General features: G+C 37.6%; 1 protein-coding gene across 1 annotated transcript; it reads left to right on the top strand.

Moving 5' to 3' along the window:
* Nucleotides 1–3156: 3156 nt before the first annotated feature.
* Nucleotides 3157–12194, top strand: LOC147405743 (uncharacterized). The gene is made up of 13 exons (XM_086433573.1): nt 3157–3395; nt 3513–3574; nt 3773–3850; nt 5496–5577; nt 5901–5971; nt 6187–6288; nt 8309–8398; nt 8690–8764; nt 9493–9525; nt 10510–10587; nt 11082–11147; nt 11563–11678; nt 11990–12194. The coding sequence occupies exons 1-13, from the start codon at nt 3341–3343 to the stop codon at nt 12009–12011; spliced, it is 930 nt and encodes a 309-aa protein (XP_086289699.1). The 5' UTR covers nt 3157–3340; the 3' UTR covers nt 12012–12194.
* Nucleotides 12195–12427: the final 233 nt, after the last annotated feature.

Raw genomic sequence — 12427 nt, 5'->3', positions numbered from 1 at the left:
GTACTTGGCTGCTCCAAGTTGATCAAACAAATCGGCAATCAGTGGAATCGGATACTTATTCTTGACGGTAACCTTGTTCAGCGCTCGGTAGTCTACACAAAGTCGCAATGACCCATCGTGCTTCTTCTGGAATAAAACAGGCGCCCCATAAGGTGCCTTCGAAGGTCTGATAAATCCAGACTCCAGAAGTCCATCAAGTTGCTTGCGTAGCTCAGCTAGTTCCGGAGGACTCATCCTGTATGGCCCCTTTGCAGGAGGCTTGGTACCAGGTACTAGTTCGATTTGATGATCAATCGGCCTACGTGGCGGTAGGGTCTTCGGAAGCTCTTCCGGCATAACATCATCAAATTCAGTCAAAACCTGTTTAACCAATGGGGGAGTTGAACTATGGTCCTGATCATCAGGTTCAACTCGCAAGGTAGCAAGAAACGTTTGCTCACCTTTCTTCAACCCTTTCTTCAGCTGAAGGGCTGAGATCATCTTTCCCTCTTCTTTACCTGTAGAGAGAGGAATGAAGCTTGGACTTTCACCTAGCAAGCCCAAAGTGTTGGCAAATGGCATCGGAACGGCCCTGTGGGCAGAAAGTCCACCCAATGATAACTCGGAACTCATCGAGTGGAACTGCGAGAAGATCTAGCTTACCCTTCCATGGACCCATCTTGATGGCCACGGACTTGGCCGACCCTTGTATAGGAGTGGCCTCGGAGTTAACAGCTTTCATACGGCTTGAATCCTTTTCGAGCCGGATATTGAGGCGCTTCGCCTCTGCAGGGGAAATGAAGCTATGCGTAGCTCCCGTATCAACCATTGCCTGGGTGGTCTTACCACCAATCTCCACATCAACATACATGAGACCCTTACGCTGACGGATCGTCTTAGTCTCAGAGGTCTGTTTCATTGCATTCAACAGATGCATAGCTCCCATATGAGAAGATTCATCCTCATCTTTCTCACTTGAACTCTCGTGACTAGGGTCACTCTGGGAAGCTAACAGTGCATTCAACTTGCTTCTCTGCGGGCAATTGAACGTCTTATGAGGACCACCACACAAGTAACACTGAATCTTGTTGCGGTGATTGTTGGACTGGGTACCGGTGTTCTTCGAAGGGGAGGAATCCCGATGGGATCTCCTGCTTGGACTGTGTCTAGATCCTCCATTTTTACCTTTGGAAGACCCATGGGTGCGTTCACTCTGCTGAGAGTACCCTTTCGACTGATTGGATACCTTCTTCTTATTCCCATCCACGGGAGAATAATCCGTCAACCGCTCAGCTGCGGCGATAGCAGTCGTGAGGTCTTGCACACGTTGCCTCTGTAGTTCTGTCTGAACCCAAGGCTTAAGCCCTTCTGTAAACGAGAACAGCTTGTCTTTCTCTGACATATCACGGATATCAAGCATCAATGCGGAAAATTGCTTGACGTAGTCGTGCACGGTACCAGTATGTTGGAGTTGCCTCAACTTCCTGCGGGCAATGAACTCCACATTCTCGGGTAGGAACTGATTCTTCAGCTCCCTTTTGAGGTCTTCCCATGTATCGATGGAGCATTGGCCACTCTCCATCTCGGTGTACTTTGTTCGCCACCATAGCTTAGCGTCACCTGCAAGATACATAGAAGCAGTTGTTACTTTTACCTCTTCTGAATCCGGACGAGCTGCACGGAAGTACTGTTCCATATCAAACAGGAAGTTCTCGAGCTCTTTCGCATCGCGTGCACCACTGAAGGCGCGTGGCTCGGGGACTCGCAAGCGCGAGGGAGGAGCATCACCACCGGTAGGCCGCTCGTTACCAACGGCTCTTACCAGGAGGCCTACCTTAGTAGTGAGCTCCGTGATCTGTTCCTGTAATGTAGCTATGGATCCTCGGGTATCTTCCTCGAGGTCAGTCACTCTGGCTCGGAATGTCTCGGATCTTTCCTCCAGCGTGTTCTGTCGATCATCCAATTGCGCAATACCATCAACTATCCCGGATAGCATACCTACCTTTTCCTCTAATACCTCAATGCGTTCCTTGTTTGTACGTGGTGCTGGTGTGTTTGGAGCGGGTTGATCCGCGGTACTAGTAGTTCCTCTTACCATTGTTCGCGTGAACTGAATGGGATCTCCGGGGAATAGCTAGGGGGAATACCAACCGTGCTCAAACAACTGCTGCTCTGATACCAACTGTCACGGCCCTATTCTTTCGAAGCGGGGTCGTGCGGCGCAAGGGGGTCAAATCCACTTGCAAGCCTGTAAAATGATCGTACACCACACACACGTAGCTAGCAAACAAGTAAACGAGGCAACACGAGATAAAGCCCGAAGGCAACTTTGTTGATATAATATTGATTACACGGTGTAACGCGGTATAAAAGCAAATAGATGCGTTACAAGCAATTGATGATCCTATGACACGCGGGACCTCCACGGAGCTGGGCTTCAAGGGCTTCAACAACGTGGGTGTAGGCCGGGGATTGGGACAGCACTGACACCCTTCCTACAAAGTGTATGCTAAGTCTTTACTAGATTTCCAGAAGGGAACATCAAAAGTAGAGGCCGGTCATACTCCCTTATTACGAAAATGCCACTAAGCTAACAAGGATGCCCTGGCACGGGGCTGACACGTACCCTAAGCTAACAGATATGCCCTGGTACGGGGGCTGACATGGCTTCATAACGAGGCTTACATAGTGTTACATAGGGGCTCCCGGGTGACTCCGGGGCGAGCTACACCTAAACTCTAGGTGTCAGAGTACATGGCCGTTACAGGCATGGGCAACCTCTTTGGAGTTAAGGGGTTAAAAACAAAAAAGTTCAAGGAGTGTTATTAAAAATCTTTGAGATTAATAAGGTAAAAAAGAAAATAATAAAATTAGAGAGGTATCATCAAGGAAGGAACGTAGCAAATGTGAGTCTTATAGTTGTGTTTTATTATATAAACAGTAATATCCGAATTGAGTATAAGTTCAAAAATAAGCAACACGTAGAATATGGGTAATTAATCGGATTCAAATATTATTGAAAAAACAAGATGTGGATATTCGGTTATAGAGTCGGATACAGTATAAGAGAGCTGCTATCACCATACCTACTTTTACTAATGCCACATCAATTCATAGCAAAATTTGGTGTGGCAATAGCAGCTCTATAAAATAACGAGGACCCGTGTTCAGTAGTACAACTCACACACGTCACACCGCCTTTGCTTCTCCTTTTACTTGTCTGAGAGGGAGTATTAAGCCTAAGAGACGGCGTCATCCCCTTGAACTATACAACACTAATTTTTTTTTCTTCCAAATAAAGGTTTGATCGCAGAAATAAAAGACTGAAAAAACTAGGGTTTTTTTCATACCACGTGGAGCGATGGCGATGCAAACCGGGATTGGGTTTTCTAAGATCATGATCTTGGTCGGGGCAGGCAAGTTTAATCTCACTCAATTGTTTTTGATCCTAGTGTTCATCAAGTTTTCAATTCGAAGGATTTTTTTTCTTCCTGATTCAATCTTTTTTTTTAAATTTAAATTTCCCTCCTTAGGGTTTACTGGTTCGGTCTTGATGAAGAATGGTCGATTATCGGATATATTAGGCGAGCTGCAGGTTTGTGATGGCTATTTCCTGTTTTTAATAATTTCTTTTTTCATTTAATTTTCGTATTGTGTACGTGATTAATTTTATTGGATAGTAGAGTGGTAGATTAAAAGTTTTTTGATTTAGAAAGAAATAATAATGATTTTAGGGATTTTAGCAAACAAGAAAAAAAAAAAAAATTCCTAATTCGGTTTTTGCTTGGTACAGTCATTGGTGAAGGGAATGGAGAAATCCGAAGATTCATCAAACAGAGACTCTGACTATTCTGATGCAATTGCTGCTCAGGTACGTTTATTAGAAATTGAGGGTCATCTCTAAGAACTTGATAATCAGGAATTTGTTCTTTTTCATGTGTTTTTAAGAAAAACCTAGGTTGCCTGTTACGTGGTTGCCTTTCATGTTGCATTGTAATTTCCAGATCATAAAAAGGATGGTGCTTCAAGTAATTCAAGAAGCAATAAAATACATTTCTTGGAATTGGAATTGGAAATGTATTATTATTTTTTTCTTTTTAGAGAATTTGCTTCTTTTTAGTATATCTTTTTATTAGTTCAAATTTAATTTCTAAGAGATCAAGTAGATACAGTGAAAAGAAAGGTGCCAGCTTTCTAAGTTGGTTAAAGTCTGTGAGTGTTGATACCACTACTTGGGTTCAACCCACTTTCTGATGTTGGGAGCATCTACAGTTCTAGTTAGAATCTTATGTAGTTTCCAATTCTAGTAGGATTTATTTATATTTTCTAGTTCTATTAGGATTTCTATTTCAACTTTAGGGAGTTTTTAATTTGTTTTCAACTTTCTATTTTAATCTAAATTTGGTTTTATTGTTATTCTATAATTAGAAGTGTTTAAATTGAGTTTTAATAGGTTTATAAAGTTAGTATTATATCATGAGTCGTGCTGGAGTATCATTGAAATTGACATCGTTTGGGGCATTGGTGTGCACATAACCATAGGTGATTCACACTCGTATCTCGATGAAAAGCATCTATGGTTTGTACACACATCCACATCAGCAATGTCCCAAACGATGTCAATTTCAATGGTACTTCAACATTTTTCTTATATTATAAATAGATTAGAAAGTCACTTTTCGTATTTTACAAGGTTTCTGAGTTGTTATAATGAAATTATCTATATAAGGAGCTTCAAAGATGAAATTCAGTCAATCCAATTCTCTTAATTAATTTTCAGCAAGTTATTGCTTGTTTATCAATTGAATTCATTGAATCACATGCTTCCGCTACATCACCTTCACCCACTAATTATTGATAGTGATCACTAATCTTGTTGGCTTAGAAGAAAAAGAGAAACAAAAGAACGGGGCAAAGTTCCGGGGAACTTGAGAAGAGAAGCAATCGAGGCCAAAACAAGAGTAAAAAGCTAAAAAAATATAGAGATTATTGAATTTCATCTTTGAAGTAGAAGTTCTTACCTAAAGGCAAAATCCCCTAGAAACAAACAAGCTTTGGAACATTTTAAGGGACCTTGGACCATAAGAAGATGAGTGTTTTGACAATAATGTTGAGCTCTTGTGCTGATTTTTTCCTTCCTCTTATAGGTTCTCCCCTTTCTCTCCTTCTAGAGACCGCAATAAACTACAAATGATATCAATCTTTACAAAGTCCTAACCTCTAGAAAAAGAGGCTGGGGAATACCGGCTTTGAAATATGGAAATAACAAATTTGGTGAAAATGAGATTTTTTTCTATCAATCATGTTCTATGTGGAAATTGGGATCCAGGGCTAGTTTTCTAATGATATGAAATTTATTATCTCTCTCTCTTTCTCTTGTCAATGGTTACTGTTTATGCCAGCATTTATGAGGGAAACTGATAGAATGACATTATTTTGGATCTCATAATAAAAAGTTATTTGAGGATGAGTTGTTTCCGTTAACTTATTTCTGGTACTGGTTTTGCTATTTGTAGGTGCGTCGGTTAGCCATGGAGGTCCGACAACTAGCCTCCTCACGCCAAATAACTGTTCTAAATGGAGACTCTAGCCAAATGGGTATATGTTCTATCATTTACTGTTAGGATGTAATTAAATGGGGACTCTTCCACAACTAACTGGCAAGATGTTACATACATGCTCATTATTGCATCAGAACGTACATTAGTGGTTTATATGTACCCACTTCAATCACTGTGTATATATATATGGGACATATTTGGCAGCCAATGTTAGGGAGACCACGTTGCGAGCCTAAATTTGTCTTACATGGGTTATGAGTAGACCTGTAATTAGGCGCAGCCAAAACTTCTACTTGTTTCCATTTTCTGGGTGAACCTGTTTGTTCTTTCATTTGATTGTTAACTTACTTGCTTTGCTAGGAAACATAACAACCCTTGCCATGCCAGCTGCAGCCTTGGGGGTATTGGGCTATGGATACATGTGGTGGAAGGTAAGGCTTTCCTGGTGTTTGCTTGCCTTTTCTTTATTTTTTTGCTATATGAAAGCATAATGCACATTAACATCACTGCAATTAGGATCAGCAGATCAAATTCTTCAAATCTTTTACTTATAAGTAAACATGATATTATTCTTGAATGCAGAAATTCATTTGTACAATCTGAAGGGACTGATCTGCTTATATTCTGTTTTTATGAAAATGTGTAGGGTTTTTCACTTTCAGATTTTATGTACGTAACCAAGCGTAACATGGGGAATGCTGTATCAAGCATGACAAAACACCTGGAGCAAGTATCTGCTGCTCTTGCTGTAAGTTTCCATTTTCCTGTTAAGAAGTCTCCATGTAGATTTTTACCCCTTCCCATACAAATGGCTAGTAGAAAAATTACTAAATTTACGAAAGATACTAAGTTTCAAATTGACACTTTGGGATATAAGTTTCAAATTGACACTTTGGGATACCATTTGTGACTCGTAGTCCCCCTTTGGGTGTGTAACTGTATTTTCCTTTGTTCTTTCTTTTATTTTTGACTTTTTTCTTTCTCTGCTTTTGGCTTGTTGGTGTTTTTTGTCTTGCTGTTTGGGGGCTATCTCAGCCTCCTTTTCTCCCTTTTCAATGAAAAATTTTATATTTATCAAAAAAAAAAAAAAATTTGACACTTTCTTGAGATTTTTTTAGATCATTTATGTTACAGAAATTGTAAAATTTGTGCTGAATTAAAATTTTTAGTATACACTTCTCAATTCTTTTAACTAATTTTATTCAGTGTTTGATGTGACACCAGCAAAGAAAAAGGATAAAACTTTCTAAAAAATTTCTCTTTCCAAATTCTCAATGTTGAGATTTATGATTTTGGTCCATAAAAAAACTTCAGGATTCGGAAATCAGCTGATTAGAAGTGTCATTCTCAAAGATGGCCAATTATGGATTCAGATCCTAGGATGGTAAAGGGGTATATACGACTCTTGATTTTCCAAAATTTGGATACGAACACAAGCTTTTGGTCCAAATATGCCAATACCATACTTTGGTTTTTTGTTTTTGTGAAGTAAAGATCATCTATTTAGTGGTATTCACATTATCATCATCATGGCTTTCTCTCAAAATGCCTAGGCTGAACGAATCTTTTTCCTTTTGATAATGTTTACACATTGAGCTTGAACTCAAAAGTGTTGCAACAAGTTTTTATTATTCTTGGAAAGCTCCTTTTCTTGAATATATATTGATAACTACGAATAGTTTTCTATGCCTTTGGATTATCTGCATCACAAGAATTGTTCCGAATCTGTACTCTTCAACTAAATGAACTGTGAACGTTCGTCCTATCTAGAGAACATTTTCCCCTTGTCACTGTCTTTTAACTGCTACTTTCCTTTTATGTGTAAACTTACATTGACTTGCTGCCCCACTAGATACTTCAATGGAAGGATGACATGTTGAAAATTTCAATCAGTCCTAACATATGGTGTTCAAATTTCTCATTGAGATTTGCTTCTTCAGGTCTCATTCCTTTTGAGTTATAAGTTGCACAGTCTAGGAAGGACCAAAGTTTTTTTTTTGATAAATCAAAGATCATTATTAATAGCATGGTCGAGAAGACCATGAAGCAAAGTACAAGGAAGGAAACAAAGGAAAGCAAACAAAGAAGCAAAACCACTAACAAACTGCGGACAACATAACAATCGATGCCACACACCCAATCTCACTTGGCTATGAAATCTTCAAAGAAGACCCCCTTCGACTCTTCAAAGATTTTACTCCACAAAAAGATGGTCCCCAAGATGGAAATAATTATTTTAGACCAAGGATTCCTTTCCCTCAAAGGACCTAAGTTCCAATGCTCCAATCTGGGACCAAAGTTCTAGATTCAATATTGGGCTTTTTGTATTTCTTCATTTTTTTTTTTATTGGTTCAGTATTTTATTCATTCATTCCTATCTTGTCAAAAAGGATATGTAACCTAGAGAGGGATAAATTTATTGGTGTTGGACATGGTTCAAGGTGTTAGGTGTTAGAAATACTGATCCTGCAAACTTGACGTAAAGAGTTGGCTTGATATATCAGGATTTGTGCTTCTAAAATATGTTCAACATTAAAAATTCAAAAAAAGGTTCCCATAAATGAATAGGAAAATGATTCACCTGGTTATATTGATAGATATTAAGATTGTATAAGATGTTAGTAATAGTGGGGACATAGACATGTAACTTTGTAAACTTATATTTTTTCTTGTAGTATTGTTGGAGTGTTCCTTTCATGACATTTTCTCTTTACATATCTGGAATTTATGTTAAGGATCTCTTCTTCTCCTTGTCTTTTGTTGGTCAGGCAACCAAGAGGCATTTGACACAGCGAATAGAGAACTTGGATGGAAAGCTGGATGAGCAAAAGGAGATGTCAAAATTAATCAAGAATGAGGTAGATTCTAATGTCTTTTTTATATCGTTGAAGAGCGATCAATTGATGTGAAATATGATCTGTATTTTTTCCCAATACAAGAAGTCAAGTCAACAATTTCTTTGACTACTTAACCAGAAGAAGTAAATTTTTTGCTTGGTCAAAATTGATTTTGCTAAACAATCCTCAGAACATTTGTTTAGATACGTATGATGATGTTGATTCAGATGAACAATGTTATGGGGGATTTTTGTAACGTTTCACCTTCATTTTTAAAGTTTTATGATAACGGGCTTAAAAATTATCAAACAGGTTACTGATGTTCGTGCCGATCTCTCTCAAATTGGCTATGATTTGGATCTACTACAAAAAATGGTTTCTGGTCTGGTGAGTTTTGTGTTGTAATATTAGTTGAACTTACATTTTCTTTTAATAAGTCCATGTACACGTAATTTCAAACTATAAATCTATTCTTTCAAACGCTGGATGGGTCAGCTGATTGGATTGGTTCTCCTGGGATCCGAGCTCTTGACTGCCTCAGGTATACCTCACCCAGAAACTACACAAAGCCCAGTGGTAAAATAAGAGAGCTTCTATTGCCACACCAACTTTTACTAATGGCATCCCTAGTGTGGCTAATTCTTTGGTGATTTACATATGAATTGGAGTGGCGTTAGCAAAAGTTGGTGTGGCAATAGAATCTCTCTAACATAATCAATCCGGCCAGTTCAACTCACTTTAATATCGGACCTGACCGAAAGCGAAGGATTTTCTTCAATTTTCTGGCCATATTTTTTTGAAAACACCCTGGAAAATGTTCTGATATGTTGTGTAAACCATATTGCAGTCCTTACCAAATGTAATTTTAGAACATATTTTTATAGAAGCACCTATATGAATTATTATGAATGTTGGATGTGGTGTCTCAAAAGTTTTTGTACTTGCTTTCTCATATTTTTTCCAAATATTTTTATAGTATTGTGTAATGGGTCAGGTTTTTTGACCCATTTGTCCAACGGATTCGCCTGACCAGCGTGACAAAATGGGTTGATGTAACTTGGTTTACTTAACATATTTTTTTTCCATTTGTTTAAGTTGCTGTTCTCTTGTTTCAGGATGGTACAATATGTTCCTTGGAAGACAAACAGGTAAGCCATGGTCTTTACTTCCATATGTTAGCATTTATCTGAAATGACTGAAAGTCGGAACATGATAGGAGGCAAAAAGTCACTACGGGAAACCAGAAAATAAAGTTATATAATTTAATTAATGGTTCGTCATCAGAAATTTGTAAATGCTCATTCTTTGAAAAGAAATTAACGCAGAAAAAAAGTGATGAGCAGACGAGCAAGATGAGAATCACTGTTTGCATTAACTACACTATTATATTAGATGCATCACCTTCTAGAAACTTCTATTGAACAGGAAATGAATGCTAATAAAATAGTCTTTTTTGTCTTTTAATCTTCAATTCGCATAATGGTTCTGTTGAAACCCTAGAACCTTCAAGAGTTAAACTCTCATTAGAAATACACAAACTGGCAGTAGCAGATTAGCAGCAATGGTCTGAAGGATTTTAACAAAGTAATACACAAGATCAAGACAAAACTCAGATATCAAAAACATTTTAGCAAATTTCATTCCCTAGATACATATTTTTGTGTACATAACCTTAGCTCAACCCATTCTTAATAAATTTAACATAATCTGATCCTAATCACATGATTATTAATTAATAAACACAACCATTTTGATGATTTCACAAACAAATGTATTTCATGTACTAATAGAATAATGTGAAACTTGGTTCACCTCTAGTTTTCACACTTTGCACAGTAGGTTGTACTGGTGAGCCATTTTATATTATTTTTCTTTCCAATTATTGTAGTTGGTAGAATTTTTTTTTTTGTGTAAAAATGCATCGAATGTCGTTTCTTAACTTTTCAAGTTTTTTGGAATGTCTCTGTGCTGCCATGTGTAGGAGTTCTTTGTTGCATTTGATATTCTGTTACTTATTATGTATTAGAAATCAAATTCTCATCTTGACATGCAGTTGTATTGGTCTTCGAATTTGTTTCTTATTTTCCCCCTATTTTTTGTTCTATAGAAAAACTGACATAATTGTGTAACAGGATTATGCAAATGCTGGCGTGTGGTATCTATGCAATATGGTTGGTGCCAAGGATGAAAAAATGGCTGCTTTCCTACAGGTTGATATGAGTAATAATTGCATACATTTTTTATTTTTTTTGTTGATAAGTAGTAATTGCATACATCAATTTATTATTCATTTGTTTTGATTTGGTGTTTTCGAGTTGCTTCTGTCGAGGGTATTCTCTTGTAGTGCAGTCTATTGGTAATAAGATTGTGTTACAAACCTATTGACCTGCTACCTTGTTTCCAATTTTCCATAGACCGCCACTCACTTCCGTGGTGGGTCTTGTTGGGGTCATCAGTTTCTTGGAGTTTTGATGCTCATCTTCTCTCTCCTTTTATTTTGAGCAGACACAACTTTCTTGTTACGAGCTCAAGAAATTACTTTTTCAGATTGCACACGCCATACTTTATGTATTTGTTTGGACTTTGGAGTATCCCTTGAGTTGGTGTAATATTTTGCTTGGGCTAGAGTTAATTCCAATCCATGGGCGAACAGTCCCATTTGTTTGCTCAAATTTATTAATATTTGACCAACTTGTTATTGCAGGCTTTGCCTAAGCCTACTAGCAAATCACGTGCTGTCCTTGGATTCACAGAGACATCAAGTCTGAAGGTATTTTCATTACATAATATGCTCCTATTTGTTACCTAAGTGGATATTTTTTTGGCGGTGGTGGGGATTGATAAGTAATAAATTTCATTGCAAAAAGGATAGGAGGTCGAGATGACCAAACCCAATATAGATGAAAAGAGATGATAAACAACCAACATAGGAAAAGACTATGAACAGTGACCCACACATGCCATATATTTTTAACATGATCCCATCTAAAGAAAAATCTTCAAAGAAGACCCCTTAAAATTCCTTAAAAAACTTTACTCTAAAAGGGAAGGAAGCAACCATAGGGACTAGTCTGCATCCCAATTTTTCAGGGATGCCCGTGTTGGGAATGATTGGTGGGAGAGTATACTGAAACACTTGAGACAGTATCCTATGAAATATCTTGAATTTCATCGTGTTCTTGCAGGGTCTTCAGCAGATTGCGGACACCATAACATCGAGAAATACTGACAAGTCGACGAGCAATGCCCTCATGCAGAATGATATGGACAAGTCGGACAGCTACCGAAGAAGTTTGACCAGGTTTGAGTTGAACCTTACTTCCTGAGATAGGTTGCTATTCCTTTCAGGATATGTATGATTGCAGGGAATTTCATTTTCTAGGAAAAAAATGGTCGTGGGAAAATGAATTCCAATCTTTGAATCCACCTAGGAAAATGTCAAAAAAGAGAGTTTTATATTAAAAGAAGAATTTAAAAAAAAAAAATAATTGAATGTTTTTGCAATAAATAGTTATTTATATATATAGTACAAATATAATTCCATCATAGCAGGCTAGCACTAGGCTTCTGTTTCAACCCTCTCATATGTTTCCCCAAACATGATGATTGCAGGAATTCTTCTATCAAGTGCTGATCTCACCATTGTCAACAAAGGAGATTGTTTCATGGAGAAAGATGAAATATGTATAAATAACTGGATTTATGAACGAACTTAAGCTGTAGAATGTAAGATAACACTGTAGAATCGTTTGCCTTCTTTTAATGGATACCTCTCCCATTCAATGAAAAAATATTTAGCTTAGACAATTTGTTTAAATTTTTGGTCCATTTAGGGAGAATTTTTATTTTTATTTTTACAGAAACTGTAATTAATGGTTAAAGCCATCCACTAATCGCTTGCATTCTTTAGTGAAAATGTAAGGTCAAAAGTGTCTAGAAATTATTATTTGTTTAAAGGTTAAGATCTTGATCAATCTGATTTTTATAATAAACAAGCATATAGGGTCCATTGATAGGATGGTCCAGATTGACAGGACTTTGTACCATTTG

This window comes from Akebia trifoliata, chromosome 3 (genome assembly GCF_017979445.1).
Source record: "Akebia trifoliata isolate Shusen 1 chromosome 3, ASM1797944v1, whole genome shotgun sequence".
In the NCBI taxonomy this organism is placed as follows: Eukaryota; Viridiplantae; Streptophyta; class Magnoliopsida; order Ranunculales; family Lardizabalaceae; genus Akebia; species Akebia trifoliata.
Note: the sequence above shows the minus strand (reverse complement) of the source record. Positions and strands in the feature narration are given on the sequence as shown.